The sequence below is a fragment of the Linepithema humile genome, chromosome 6, assembly GCF_040581485.1.
Source record: "Linepithema humile isolate Giens D197 chromosome 6, Lhum_UNIL_v1.0, whole genome shotgun sequence".
In the NCBI taxonomy this organism is placed as follows: domain Eukaryota; kingdom Metazoa; phylum Arthropoda; class Insecta; order Hymenoptera; family Formicidae; genus Linepithema; species Linepithema humile.
The window spans coordinates 2125978-2141771 of NC_090133.1; the positions used below are offsets into that span (position 1 = coordinate 2125978).

The 15794-nt window shown below is 36.2% G+C and overlaps 1 protein-coding gene across 20 annotated transcripts in view; it reads left to right on the forward strand.

Annotated features, from left to right (window-relative positions):
• Positions 1–15794, forward strand: part of LOC105673174 (uncharacterized) — a 59652-nt gene that overhangs the window by 37340 nt on the left and 6518 nt on the right. For 16 of the 20 annotated variants that reach the window (XM_012368614.2, XM_012368610.2, XM_067358427.1 and 13 more), the window contains 2 exons: positions 3776–3799; positions 10883–10976. In XM_012368614.2, coding sequence (XP_012224037.1) covers positions 3776–3799; positions 10883–10976 — 118 coding nt within the window. The remainder of the gene's footprint in view (positions 1–3775; positions 3800–10882; positions 10977–15794) is intronic. The other 4 variants (XM_012368615.2, XM_012368617.2, XM_012368619.2 and 1 more) reach the window with 1 other exon arrangement.

Here is a 15794-nt window from a genome sequence, read left to right on the forward strand (position 1 = left end):
CGCTCGTTCGAACGATCACGCCGTTACGTCAGTGCTGAACGTGATTTTCCTACGTTCTTTCCGTCGACGGAAATATAAGGATCTACGTGTCGAACGAAGAAGCGGAAAGGATTTTTGGATCAATCTATAATTTCTCTCATTTTCGTGATCTGCCGCAAGAAAAGACCGATGAGATAATTCGATCTTAACGTAATTGCTAATGCGAACGTTTTTAATAATAAAAATATAAAAGGAATATTGCTTTTTCATTATTGACAAAGTAATGACAAGTATTACATTTACTGCGAACAGAACTCAGATGTGACGCAACTGTTGAAACGGTAATTAAGAAATGTAGCGTTTGGTACTCTTTTATTCTTATTGACATTGAAACTGGTTATCACTTTGCCACATACACGCCGTTCTATTGCGATCAATTTAGTCTTGAAGAAGGCACGTAAAGTCGAATCAAATTTCATTATTTCTAGTTTCTGCTTCTCTTTTACTTCGCTCTCTCAATGATCGTTATAAAAAATATTTTGTAATGTTCTAATCTAGAAAAGATTAATTCGACTAAAATTCAGAAAAAAATTCGATAAAAATTGAGACTATTATAAATTTAACACGTCACATAAGTCATTGAATTTAATTTTATTGACGGCTACACAAGCAGTAATTGTTTGCCGCTGAAAATGTAGTCAAATGTCAATTAAAAAGATATCGTACAATTTCGCAATTTTTGCGGAAATGACACGATGACTTAGAATTATATATGACAAACACTTATTTGTAAAATCGTATGTGTGGACTAATTATGCGGAAATCTTAGACGTATTTTGTTTATGTAACATAAAATTGCAAGTACGATTAACATGATAAACAGGAATTAATTACATTATTAGATAATCGTATTTCTTGAAAACGCGTTTATCTACAAACTGGATGCTCTTAGATTCGTTGTGTTATCTGAAGTTTTGGCTTATCAAAAATGTCACGGTTGTTATTTAATAGGAGTGATATTTTTAGGCAGTGTGATAATTTTTTGATTACATTTTTTTATTACAAGCAATTACAAGTTTTGGCACCATATTTTTCACTAATTAATTAGCTAAGCAGTATTCTTGCATTGCTTTAACGAGCATCACAAAGTTAAATTTTTAGTTAGTCTTTTTGCTTTATTTCAATTATTTTGTAGATTTCGTTGATTTAAAGTAGTTGATCGTTTGTTCATAATTTTAGATTTTATTAATTGGATATTAATAATAATAGCGATTTTAATTAATAGAGTGGTGAATTATACGTTACTGGAATTAATTGAGATACACTTTTGAAGCCAAGTATTGAAAATCGCTGATTACGCGTTACGATTGGCATTAATATGTTTATATCAGTGGATAATGTTCAACAAGAAAAAAAAAACGTAACATAGCAAACTTGTTTATTCAAACTCGTGACGTCAATTTCTTCCGTTTCTCCGTTTCCTACTACGATTTCGAGAAACTCTACTTTTAAACACCGAAAACAAATGGCCAGTAATATCCAATGTTGTTTATTAACAATGCGGCGGAGAACAGTGTGTAATAGCGTCACAAAACAGTCATAAAGTAACGGTTTCTTGTTTTATTATGCTTTTGGCGAAATTTTCTCGATTTTCGAAAGTCCTGTATATTGCTATAATAATTCGCGTGCAAATGCAAAAAGATTTTCTTTCTATTTGAACGTATCTCTTTATTTAGAGCCGTTTGGAAGGAGAAGGATTGATCTCGTTTAAGTAGCGAAAGAATATTTCTCCAGGAGTTTTCGGATTAGTGATAATTCTTCTCCTCGAATCGACGAGAGAAACTCGGGATTAAATCGAATTGCGTGCGGCCGAAAATAATGCCGCTTTTGCCCTCGTGCATTCGGATATAAACTCTAAGCTCCAAGCCAGGCCATGGCTCGAAAATAGTCGCAGCATTTAGGGTGGCAACCCGTGGTTTTTAGAGCAACGCACGCGTGTGTCGTGACGCATGAATCTCCCTCTTCCTCCGTTCCCCGTTCCATTTTCTGCCATCTAATTTCCTGCAATCTGATTCGATGGGTTTTTTTTCTTAAGATAATCATTGCACTGAGCAACTTGAGGAGAAACAATAATGAAACTTTACTATCTTCTGGAAAAATGGCCAGTTTCGTTGCTTCTGCGATTTGTTTTAAATTTTCGAAAACTTTTCACGTTTCAAACCTTTTTCATACGTACATATATTCGTGGTTTATACTTTTATTTATCTTTTTTGAATAAAGATAATTGACAAAAAATTAATTTCTTAATAACGATTCACATTAAAGTTACAAAATACGTCGTCTTCGTATATTAATTTTATTTAATTGTCTTGAAGGTACGCAGTAATTTTCAGATCTTTTTCCCTGCGCATAATTTTGCTTCTCAATCTTGAAAAACTTAAAAGTTATGAAAAATATAGTTTATAGCTCATCTTGTGAGCAATATTGTTCCGTTTCTATAGCACTAAGGCCATCAAACTGAGATCAGAAGAAGAAGCGTTTAATTGCGATTATATAACGCGATAATATATTACGACAACGTTATCTCTAGTCAGTATTTATTTCATATTTTGACGGGATGCGAGATCAAAACATGAATGTTATTAACGAGGCGCACCTGCCACTGTGTGCGAAAACAATTTCGTTCATTAGAGCAGACAGGTGAGAGTACCATCTGACAGACGTCAGTTCAAAACTTGATAGCCGATTACATTAAATTGATATTAATTTGCGTGCTCGAAAACATCGCGGGAAATTCTGACACGAAAATATGCGTTATTTAAGATAAATCACTTTATGTCAACTTTACTAATCACGGTCAATTGTCAACTGATTGAATATCGACAATTTCCTGTTCAATCTAACACTTTGCGAGATATTAATTAATGCCCTCGAGAGACTCGCTGAAATTCAATTTAGATCCGCTCGATAATGAAATTGGTTGATAATGAAATATTGTGTAGCAGCTTTCCGTACAAAGTTATACAAATTGCAATTTTAATCTCTCTCTTTTTTCTTGAACAGCAAGTTCAATAGCTATCGATCTATTATCGATTCGCGCATAAAACACTCCAATAAAGCTCCTGAAATGTCACGGAGGAGCGTGATCGGACTCGAGGAAAGTTTATCGATTAGCCGATTGTTTTTACTTTCCTCGTCGAGGAAGACAAAGCAGCTGAATCTATAAATGGATTTTCCACACTAACTTGATCTAATATGTGCCGATACATTCGTTCGGCGGACCTTGAGCGCGAACTACACGTTCTATAATAAACTTCGACAAAGAGTGAAATCGAAGAGGAGGAACAATCTCTTAGGCCGAAATCGTATACGTTGATGACTCGCGGCGGTCAATTGCGCGCGGGAGTTGCTAAAAAGAGTTATTCTCCGTAATCCGATATCCGTTAAATAACGTGTAGCGGTGCACAAGAAGCCGAGAACAATAATAATAATCATGCGTAGCAGTGCCACTTCTAATCTTGACGTTTTTATTAAGGAAATTTGGATTTCATGCTTGAAAAATATGCTTCTAAATCTTGGGTTACTAATTGAGAGGCATTTTCTAGTTCTCACTAGAAATTTAAAAAGAAAATTTCTTAAGAAAGTTGCAGTTGACGTTATTTCCATTCGGATTGTTCGTTATCATAATTATTTCTAGATGTATGTGTGTGTGTGTTTTAATTAATATCCACGTTTACGTGGCTATTTTAAATCCACATAAGATTTAATCATCTATGTTTCTTTTTTATTGTTTCAGATCCATATTCATTGTCACATCTCGGTGAGTCCCTTCCCTCTCTCTCTCTCGTTTTCTCTCTCTCTCTCTCTTTCGTTGCATGCGTAAACTGTACTTTTTAATTTTAACTTGGTTGAATTTAATTCAGCTAAATTTACTTTTTTTTTTATCTGATGTTTCCACTAATTAACAAGCAGAAGTCAATCGATATCTCGGCTTTTGTTGTATTATCGCGACATTGCATGCTGTTAACCATTTGCCGTCTACTTAATTTTATTCCACTTCTATCTTACATCTCCATTTCACTTTAATCTTATCAAGAAAAGATGAGTAGTAGTGAATCGGTTTTGCGAAATTTGATATTTATGAAAATAAAACTCGATAAGAATCGTATGCTATTATCTTCGTTATACATTGTTGATAAAATCATTGTAGCATTCAGTTTTCATGAATTCTGCAAGTTCGACGCAATCTCAATTTTGCTTCAATGTTGAACATACATATGTGTTAAAAATATTCGTAATTCTGTATATAATTAACGTTTCCGCAATTTTGTAATGATTGACTTTTGTCAAATACGTTTTTAATTTTGTCGGACTTATTTTATTCTTTACAAATAACGAAATTAACTGTGACAATTAGTTGCAAATTAATCAGTGGCGCAAAACTGATGATATGACTCATCTTAATGCTGAATGAAATTTTTTGGACTTGTAGCCGTGTGTGAAAGAGCGAGTTTCTTTCGGAAAACGGAAAATTCAATGCTAAATTAATTGGCGAATCGTCCGTCATTTTACTGCAAGTATCATTTTTAAATATGCATAGCGAAGAGAATTGATTAAAAGAATCGAAAGCATGCTCGAGATATTCTCAAATCATCAGAGAGAGAAAGCAGACCGTAAATTCGATTACTTTCGAATAATTTCCCAGTTTTTAATATCATGACACTACATATAGTTATGACAATGATTGATTACTCTTTATTTATTGTAGACGAAGCTATGTTCAATTAGTGTATTTTTTATATTATATCTATTATTACGATTGAAGTATCGTAATGCGAAAACGCTAGAAGAGATGGGAATATGGAGCATTCGAAATCGAGAGAATGCATTTTCGGCGTCGATTGACGTCTCGATCGAATTTAGGTCGCGCTTAAGGTCAGACGATGGGCGATTCGCGGTCGGAAAGGTCATAACGCGATCATTATCGAACGAAAGCAGCACGAAAATAGACTTCAGGAGTGTCCAATTGCTTTAACAAGAGACACTTTGCTATAATTGACCTCATATTCATGCGAAATTCATAACATTACGGTATCCCTTTTAGTCTTGATTTTTATTTTAAGCATTGTGTCTTGTGACTTTTGTCCAGGAGTTGAAGAAACTAGCGAAAAAAACTCTATATTATCATACATACATACATTACTATACATTATATTTTTATATATTTTATTTTTAAATGCTAAAGCAAACGTATAAAGAGTAACGCGAGTAACTTCGAATGAAAATTTATTTGAATAATGTGCCTAATTCTATCAACAGATAATTATAGTTAATCGTTTATTTTTTATCAGTCGTTATTTTATTCGAAATAATTTATTCGTTTTTTGTTGTTCGCTGCTTCTGCACTATTTTTGTACGAAAGGTACACAGATTTTGACGCGGAAGTAATTTGGGCGATCGAGCTATGTAGTTCGCGCTCTGTGTAATAAATATTATTGTGTGCTAAACTACACAAGTCACATTTTAATGACCTTAAAACTACGTAGATGTGAATTCGCGACAAAGAATCAAGTTAGATGAAAGAAAGACGCAAATGGTGACATATGGGGGACACCTGCGCTTTGACGATAGCGCCGGAACTCCAATTGTCGCAATCGCAAGACTCATTGTCAGCATAATAACGACTGTTTATCCGAACATGCACTTTGACGTCGATGAGCGCAATTACGTCGTATCTCTACGTCATATTTCAATTTATTAAAACTAAGTGCCTCTATCTCGAAAGTGGGTTTACTTACTAAGTGACCTCTTACCGTTTGAGAAACAATGGCAAATTCGGTTTCCACGTAAGACAATTTATCAATATAAATGTATTGCTGATATATTGATAATGCTGGGATAAATTAGCTGGTGTATCATTTTTTTCCTTCTGAAAACTATTTAGATATTAGAACAAAAAATATTATTCTGTTATTTAAATATTTTTGGAATAAAGAAAGATTTTAGAAAATCGCTGAAAGTAATATTAAAATTAAATTAAATTATCGATAACTTAATAAGTAAAGATTCTAGAAAATCACTGAAATCAATTGATTAGGAACTTAAATTTATCGTGCTACTTTATTGTTATGATATTTTGTCATGATTTCAACGTCATTCGAAGCTTCAGAATAAGCAACTTATTATCTCAGAAAAGTTATATCATCAAAATTGAAGTAACAAAGGAAAATATTGAGCGAAATTATTACATATTAATGAACTTAAATATTTAATAATTACAGATAAATAAATTATACCGATTTGCGCTCAATAATTTTTATTGAAAAATTAATTTTTGGTCCAAATATAATAATTTATTTTTATCTATTGTTCCATTTTACCACAGATGGATGCTATAACTATATTATTATAATATTATTACATATCGACTATAATTTCTTTATGTAGAAAGCTTCATAAATAAATCGAGGGTCTTGTTTTCGTAACGCCCTCGCATTATCAATCAATTTATGGCGTGATTTATACAGCCGACGGTCAGTTTCGCGAATTTACTACGTTAACATTGTTTCCATTGCAGTGCAAACTTGGTTAACAACAATGAACGTTCAAACGAATGCGATAGCGTGCGAGATGTTGAATTATGGCCGAAAGTTACGACGCGGCCAAGCGATAACTCGTGACGCGCGGACGGTTAAATCGCGGCTAAAATTCATTTCCGCAGTTTCCGTCGCAATGCGAGATACGCCGAGGTCGAACGCTCAAACACTTGGATTTTTTGCTGGATCTGGATACTTTTAACATTGTTTATCGCGGAAGCTCGCGCAAATAACATTTTTTTAGAACGTTAATACAAATTGCCAATTAATCTCATGTTAATCGCCACAATTCATTTCTCACTTATTATTATCTATAATAATATGGGAAATGAAACCCGCCGGCTCGAGTGTAGCCTCGTTTCTTGCTGTCGAGAAAATGCGCTGACGCAAATGCAACCGATCTAGTAGCGTCGAAGGATGCACCTTGGTCGAAGAATGCACCGTCGAGCGCAGCTCGATGAGAACCGACTTGAACAAATCGACTCGCGTAAACAAATCGATTCAAGTCTATCGCTTCGCTTCAACTCGATGCTTAGCGAGCTAAAGAAGCTAAGAAACGTTGAGAATTTCCGGCGAGTCTTTGGAGAATTTTTTCTGCTAAAGAAAGAAATTCTAAACGTCTTGAAAATCTTTGAAAGATCCCAAATAAGAAGTCTACACGTCTGCGAAATTCTTCGAAATGCAGCTCGAGCTTTGGTCGCGATTGTCAAGAAAAAAGAGGGAGATTGTTGAGTCATTTCCGGTATATTAAGAGCAAGAGATGAGTGGCGCGATCCAAGTGCAAGATACAATGGTTTTACGGCGAAAAATCATTACGGGAGATAGAGTACTGCAGAGAGGAGATATGAAATCACGCTTGATGCATGTGAATACAGCAAAAGTCATCTAATCACCGATTAATCAGACGAAGTGCGCGGATAAGTCGCTCCTGAGAAACGATTTTACAGTTAGCTGTGCGCACAGAGTGTCTTGCAAATATATTTTTAGGATCAATTTCGAATCGAAGAATCCGCAGTGAAAAAAGTCTTTTTCGATAATAATTATTTTGAATCTCGATCGATAGTCTACAAAACCTTCAACATTAGCACTCCAATTTCTTTCTAATTATTTAAGTACTCTTTATTTCTCTCGTGACCTCATTATGTGTCCTCGTAAAAAAACCTCATTTCTTAAATTACAATAATTAATCACTATGAAAGTAAGGAGACGTCTGGAAGCTATTGACTGGTACGAAACTGTCTCGTTGCAACATACGCTCGCTTATCATCGGCTTATTAAGTTATTTGCGGATTTATCTCTCGGCAAGCATTTTATCCGTGATAGAGTGCTGCTATTTTTAAGGGGATAATCTAACGATTATACTGTTATAAATAGGGCTAATTACAACTGGATATAAGCTGCGATAACGAACACTGACTCGACAAAATGGTTGAAAAATTGCGAAGTTTTACTTGCAAAATTTCTTATTTTATATAATTCTGAATTATTATTATTAAAATTTTAACTTTACATTTAATCTTTGAACATGTAAAAAATGTTTAGATATGTTCAATTGTCGCGAAGATCTTAAGCTGCAAATGTGAGGCACTTTTTTATATTTGGTACAACACTGAAAATTCTGCTAATACATAAATAAGATAAGATTGTTGCTATTTTCGGTTTCGTTCTTTCTTAAAGTCTTCACTTTTATGTTTTATAAACTAAACATGGACGTTTAATATAATGCTCTTTGTAAAATCTTTGCAAATGTTTAATACATTCGCGCTGACTGAAATGAAATTCCACGAGTCCGTTGACGTCACGGCAGGTTTACGCGACGTGCGAGAAGACATTTCTCTATTCTTTTCACGAGTTTCTCGCGTCATCGTCGTCGGTCCTGACAACGCACGGATCACGGAAAAAAGAACTTCGCACGGCCGAATTGCGTAAGCTGAATTCTGCGTTCAAGTCATGTTACGACAATTTACATTATCACAACACTAATCAGCGCCGGCTTACAGCGAGAAGGGAAAGCCGAGGACAACTCTCGCGTCATCGCAATTTGATATCAATATCAGTTCAAGTTATATTAGGTTGAACAGAAATTTGAACAGAAATCTGAATACGTCTGAATTTAATACCTCATTAAACCTGTACATTTAACAGATCCAAGGATTGAACAATCGCTGCGTAAAACTGATCGATAATAATGCAATGATTAATTAGTGAGAAGTAATTAATGACTTATAAAAACTAATAACGACGGTTAAGAAAATTGTTAAGAATGTCCGTCTACTGGCACGAAGATAATTAATTTTTTGCGGAATGTGTATATCTGAGAATATTTTTATTTCTTACATTTTTCTTGTTTTTTTACATAAAAGTCTGACGATAAAATATTTAAAAATTTACAAAAACAACCGAATATAATAAAAGAAGTCTAAACGACCTGTAAAGAAAGCTACATTCGAAAAATATAAAAAGATATGTGTGCTGTCGGAAGAATCTTCGAATGTTTAAGACAATTGATGACGTAACAAGATCTGAAAATATATTACAATGTCTTAAAACTTTCTTCGAATCTTGCAAAATCTTCACTACGCCTCTCGGATTTATATATCGCGAGGAACTTTGTAGATTTCGGAAAATTTGTAAAACACCGCCTAGCTGTATCCAATTGTTGTTGACAATTTATGAGAACGCGATGACACTAACGCGAAATTGACACATCGACCCATCATGACTGAATCTTTAGTGTTGATATCGTGACGTGATTCAAGCGACCGTGTCCTAGATCGTATAGTGAAGTGAGCGGCCGCCATCCTGCGCGCGTTCTCTTCCCCTCTATTTTACTCTTTTCATACTCTCTCCAAAGATAGAAGAAAACTTTAGCAAACCCCGAGATTAATTGTTCGATAAAACTAGGATTAAAGGATTAAATTAAATCGATATTATGTTTATTTTATATGCATAATACATCGCAATCTTTTGTATAATGTTGGGAGGCCAAGGATAATCGATTCCTTTTAATGCCACACATTTTAGTTATTAAAACATTTAATACATGTTGTCCTTGCGTGCTGCAAGGAGACTTTTGCATTATTAACGAGTACGGCACGTGTCATCAAGCATCACCAATAATGCGAATACTTATGTAATGCATATTTTTATTCATTCAATAGCTCTGCTAGTTGTGCGATGTTTCCTGCAATTAACAAATTCCAATGTAAAAAATTAATACTGATCCAAAAGTAAAGCAATACAGCGAATTCTATTTTTCGATTCTCTGCACTTATTCGAATCGTCCGAAGCGTTTCACAGACAATCTCTGCCCGCTAAAATTGATGAAGTGTCTCGAGACTCAACTCTCTGTAAATACGTTGCTTAAATTCTCCGAAGTGTAATATTTCAACGCCATCATCCGCTAAAATCGATCAAACGCGCTGACATGTTTTGCAACGAGTTTATTCGTTGAGATTCATGAGGTGTCCTGAAAGCCACTCAGACTCCTCCACAACAGAAAAGACGTGTGGATTTCCCAAAATGTTCCGACGTGGGCCTTAAAAGCGAAACTTGGAATCTGCCAACGGCGTCAGCTGACAGCAACCTGTGCGTTGTTTGCGACAATGTCGTACACAACAAACTGGACAGCTTCCAAACTATCTGCGAACACACGGCACGTTGCCGTGACGTTCAGGATATTATGTTGATTCACGAAACCTGTGTGTTTTCACGATGCGCACAAGGCGCTCGCGCGAAATCTCCGCGAATCTTGATTTGCTTTGAAAAAAAGATATTCGCGTCTAGAAAACTGTTGTGTTATGAATTGGAGACGTTATGTATTTTTTTTTTTTTTTATTATTAAAATAGTCCAGACAGAAGGCTTGTAACAAGATTGCACAAATTGGTGTTATTCAGCTGATTTTGCAAAGCGAAAGATGCCGTTCAGTGGCGCAGTTCCTTCAGCTGCAAGTGGAAGTCGAAGGTGGTTGAACTTGAAAGGACGACGGGTTCTTCTTGCTCCCCGTGGCGAGAAAAACCGGGGAAAAATGTAGCTCGGTCGTCGCTCGTTAAAGACTATCTTTCTCAAGTTAGCTCGATTTACTTTCGATCTTCGTTAACCTTGCAATCTATTCTTTTCATAAAACAATTCTCAAGTACTTAACAGATCGCTTGCGTTCCTTTCTGTATTAAAATAATAATAAACTAATTGCTGACGAAATTTAATGGTTCTCAAAACTTAAAAATGTCTGCGAATGTTGAATTCATCGGAGAAACGTGTCGCTCTCTTGTTTCGAAAGATCGCAAAAATCATTTCTTTGTTACAGATCCACCCAGCGGCGGTGTTTACATCATATGCGGAGTGCTGATCGCTATGGTGGTGGTCGGCGTCATCATCGTCCTCCTCGCCGTAACGATCAGGTGAGTACCATTTTATTTATGCATTACTCCCCGCAGATATTGACTGTGTCATTAATGATATCAAGTAGACAAGATCATTTGCTTTAGCGTAAGTGCAGTGGTACAGCCTCGTGAGTGATGTAAAATACTGCAAAAAAATACCGCATAAAAAGTAGTGACAACAGAGTGACGTCACCCTACAAATAATTGCGATTGCTACTTGAATTTGCATTGACAAATCGTGGCTGAGTAAAGAGCGACTGAATTCTCTTTCCTCCTCATTATTCTCTCTTTTTTCCCGCATTATTCCGGAAAAAAAAAATTGATAATAAATTTTTTTATCCATTCGCTACGTCTTTTACGCCCACGCAATTCATGCGCTGACTCGCGGCACCTCGTTAGTCGAATTCCGCGGAAAGCCCAACTACGCCACACAACTTATCTAGAATTTATGCGCCAGATTTCTCCGGTTGAGATATTGCGATATCAAATATAGAAGTACGAGAAGATTGACGTAAGCTTTGCGTACTTTTTCATGGCAGATGCATTGGGTATTTTATTTTCAACGTTGTTAAAAGTTCTTAATTACACGCGATAAATTAAGTACAAAATGCAATCTCAAATAATTTCGTTCATTAGTGTAATCGAATTCGCTTGAAATTATTTAAATTCTTATTTGTTTGTTACACAAATCTATTAATCACAGTCAAACAATCCTCCGATCCCAATTTAACACCTTAAAAATATTTTTTTGCGTCCAATATTTTCGTGCAATGCAAACTGTGTAGAAATAAGTATGTTAAAGAGAAAGAGATGAAGAAAAAAGAAAGAGAGGAAAGAAGAGAAAGACGATATGGACGAGAAGAAATAAAAAAAATAAGAACTCGAAACCTGAGACGTCTGTCTGTCCGTCCGTTTGGCAGTAGTGTCGCGTGGCGTCGGGACGCGTGGCTGAAAACAGCACGCATACGGCTGACGTGCGCATACAAGTGCGGACGAAAATAGAGATAAAGGCAACGCTCGTGGCGCTCACAGTTTCCCTTTCGGATATTTCTTCCTAGAAAATCGTCGCCATCACGAGACATCGTCGAGACGTTTGTCTCTCGTCATTTGTAATAGTTGATTAGTAGATCAAAACGCAGTCCTTTCTTTCGAGACGAAAGAAAGAATTCGTCCCTCAATCAGTTCTATGCAGAATCACAATCAGAATCTTCCGTGACAATAACTTTCAGTCTTTAACCCTTTCATCTCTAAATTATTTAAAAACTATGTGCAAAAAATATATTTGTTCATTCATTTTTGTGCGAATTACATGAACAACAGATTCAGAACAACATGTTGACATTTTTAAAACGTTTGAGGATTTTTTTTATTATCGTAATCATTTTTTTCGTATTATTTTTATTGCATTGCAAAGTTATTATGCAGAATAAAAACTTTTTTTATCGTCGATCAGAGTAAATCCATCTAAAAAATTTCAAGGAAGCTTAATCTTTAAGTTCTTATTATATTCTTATAAGAAGTCTTATCGCTGAATCGTAATGACGAAAGATGAAAGATGATAATACTCTAATATTTTACCGAGAAATTTTTAAATACATTATTAAGTACAATATTTAATACAATATTAAGATAGAGCATTTATACAAGTTTTATCTCTTTGCAAATCATCGAAACGCGTCGTTATCGATAGCTCGACCTTGTTTAGCAATTGACAAGTGAAAAAAAAATCGAATGATCTACAATCATGAACCATCGCTGCATCCGTAAACATGGTTTTTGTCGTTCGAGCAGCGGCGACAATAGTAAAACAGCAGATAATCATCACTTCGACGGAAACGAGAAGCCTGATTGTAAGTTTCCGCGCGTCGCGCGGGATTTCTCCACCGTTCGTTGTTTGGTGCTAAATCCGGTAATCGCCGTGATTCATTCGTTATCGCGTGTTAGAGACGCCGATAACCGATTAATAGATCCCCGTATCTGCATCTCGACAGTCGGTGAAAATCCATCTTGGAGAAACCGGTTCTAAGAATTGGTATCTCCTATCTGTGCTGTCACGAACGAGAATAGATTCTGAATATGAGTAAAGATTAATCACGGGTGAGATTAATAAACTTCCTTCCTATTTTCGTGACTCTCTTGATCTCTCGGATTTAATATAATATCTGCAGAAGAGATTAAAAGTTTTGTTTTTTTTATATATTTTCTCCATTTTACTTCATTAAAATAAATTCTATTACTGAGGTTTAAATTATTATATTTTTTTTCTTTTATTTTACTTCTCTCTCTCTCTCTCTCTCTCTCTCTCTCTCTCTCGACGTTCTTTGTTTAATGTAATTTAATTCGAGAAATTCTGCAAAACAGCGTCTACACGAGAATGCATAATTCAAAGTTAAGGACTTTGCTATTATTGCTGGATCAGCATAAACTTTGCGCGTATGTAATGCAGAGAAGCTTTGTGTATGTATTATGTGGAGTAATAAAGGAGTCGCGTGTGTTATACACAGCCGCTGCAAGTTGCATAATCGCGTCAATACAGCCTCTTCTAAATTATTATTTACCATCTGATAAACTTTGTACAACTTAACAAAAAGTTCCTTCTTCCTTTCGCGATTGTTCCACGTCTTGCTGCTTGATTTCTTTGAATTCGGAACTTGATTTAAATTTGGCACGGCATTTTTATCTGAATTAACGTAATTCAACTCTTTTTAACATTTTGATGCAACTGATTATAATTTAATTTTATTTCCTTCTCCATTTTGTTAATTAAATTTAATTCAATTCAAGTGGACGGAATTTTAATTTGGTCGGTTTAATTAAAATTTATTTAATGATGCAAATAAAACTCAACATAGCTGTCTCATCTTGTTACATAATGAAATAAAAGATAAATGAAAAAAAAACGAGCTACAATATGCATATATGTACATATTCTACATGAAATAAAATTTTAATTAAGCTAAATTAATTAAAAGTAGTTTCAATCTGACTTTATTTTATTTCTGTAATATAATTGAAGAGTAGAGTTCCTAGAAACATTAAATAAACATTAAATAATCAACATAGAATGCGATTTTCATTAAAGTAATCCATTAAATACATTAAAACTTGCATTGATATCTCAATTTTTTAAATATAAAACTAACGAAATAAATGTCATGCAATATACAAATACATATCGTTGTAAAAGGGGAAAATCATTTTGTTTTACTTTTAAAAATATGATGAGAAAGAGACAGAGAGAGAGAGAGAGAGAGAGAGAGAGAGAGAGAGAGAGAGAGAGAGAGAGAGAGAGAGAGAGAGAGAGAGAGAGAGAGAGAGAGAGAGAGAGAGAGAGAGAGAGAGAGAGAGAGAGAGAGAGAAAGAGAGAGAGAGAGAGAGAGAGAGAGAGAGAGAGAGAGAGAGACAGAGAGAGAGAGAGAGAGAGAGAGAGTGATTGAATGCCAAATACGTTTTGCTAACTTTATCATAATATATCACAATATAATATACAATAGTATAAAGGAAAATACTTAATAAAAGCGACGCGTTACGACAGCGAAACGAGAGGCCACGGCCACCGTCGCCACGTTGTATCGGTTACGCGTTGCAGTTAAGTGACATAAAGGCACAAGTCTGCCCGTCGGCCTTCCGGCGCGGTTGGCGCGACACTGTGACGAAACGCACCAAGGGGGACGGCAACGGGGCAAGAGAGCAGGCACTGTGTACCGTTTTAAATTTGACCGCGGTAGCGATTGGCCGCTTGATACAACGCGCGCCAATCGCGACCGCGTTCGATCGTGATGTCACGCGGCGATATAAGAGACGGACACGCGTCGTTCTTCAGTTCAGATGCGCGTTGGCTCGAGCGATGAGCGAACGGTGGTTTGTCAGATCACGTCGGCCGCGGTCCTTCGATGAGAAACGACGCCGTTCCTTTGAATGCTCTCGTGTCCACGTGCGCGCGATAGGAGAAATCGTGAGGAAGAGCAATTCTTCTGGACGATCGGAGAGTGCCAAAAAAAAGTCCCCGAAGCTAGTCAGTGCGAGTATCGCATGAGTGTAAATAGTGACATCCTTGCCGTGGGAGACGAGCGGAAGGACGAGAAAGAGGGCGTTGGAAGTGTGCGTTTGTAAAGTTCGACGGAGAGTGAGAAGACGGAAGTAGGATGCATGTAACGGAGACAGTAGGAGAGTAACCTAGAAAAAGGCTGACGCATTCTTAACACTCTAATGGATTGAGAGGGAAAGGGAGAGGAGGAAACACAGACCTCGCCGCTTAGAGAGTACGTATTCGTCTACGACAGACGCGTATGAATGCGAGATTTTCGCGAACAAAAGGGAAAATCGTAAGGCGTTCCTTAAAAAAAAAAAAAAACTCGGGAAACACGTTGAAGGGAATAAAAGAATATCAAAAGAGGAGGATCGTTTGCTGCGGTGTGAAAAGAGACAGCTGATTTCACGACGGCAGCACCGCGCGGCGCGAACGTAAAAGTGTGAGAAAGAGAGAGAAAGAAAGAGAAAAGAGAGACATAGACTGAGAGAGGAAGCATCTACGGTTGTTTTTCCTCGTTCTTTAAATTTGCCGAGTCGTTCAAGGAAAACCCGAAGCGTTGAGAACCTTGATTTAAATCTGAATAGAGAACGTACATCGCTACACTCTGCATGAACCGTCCATTGATGTAACTCTGAATTCTCGGAATATCGGAGCTCTGCAACTTCGGTGCCTTAGAAGCTTTAATTTTTCCCGAAAGTCGGATTCCTCAGAATCCCGCGTGACTTTTTATTCCTTTCCAGCAACAGACTTTGAAACCGCGCGTAACAATATTGCTACGAACTGTTGAGAATTACTGTGTAGTC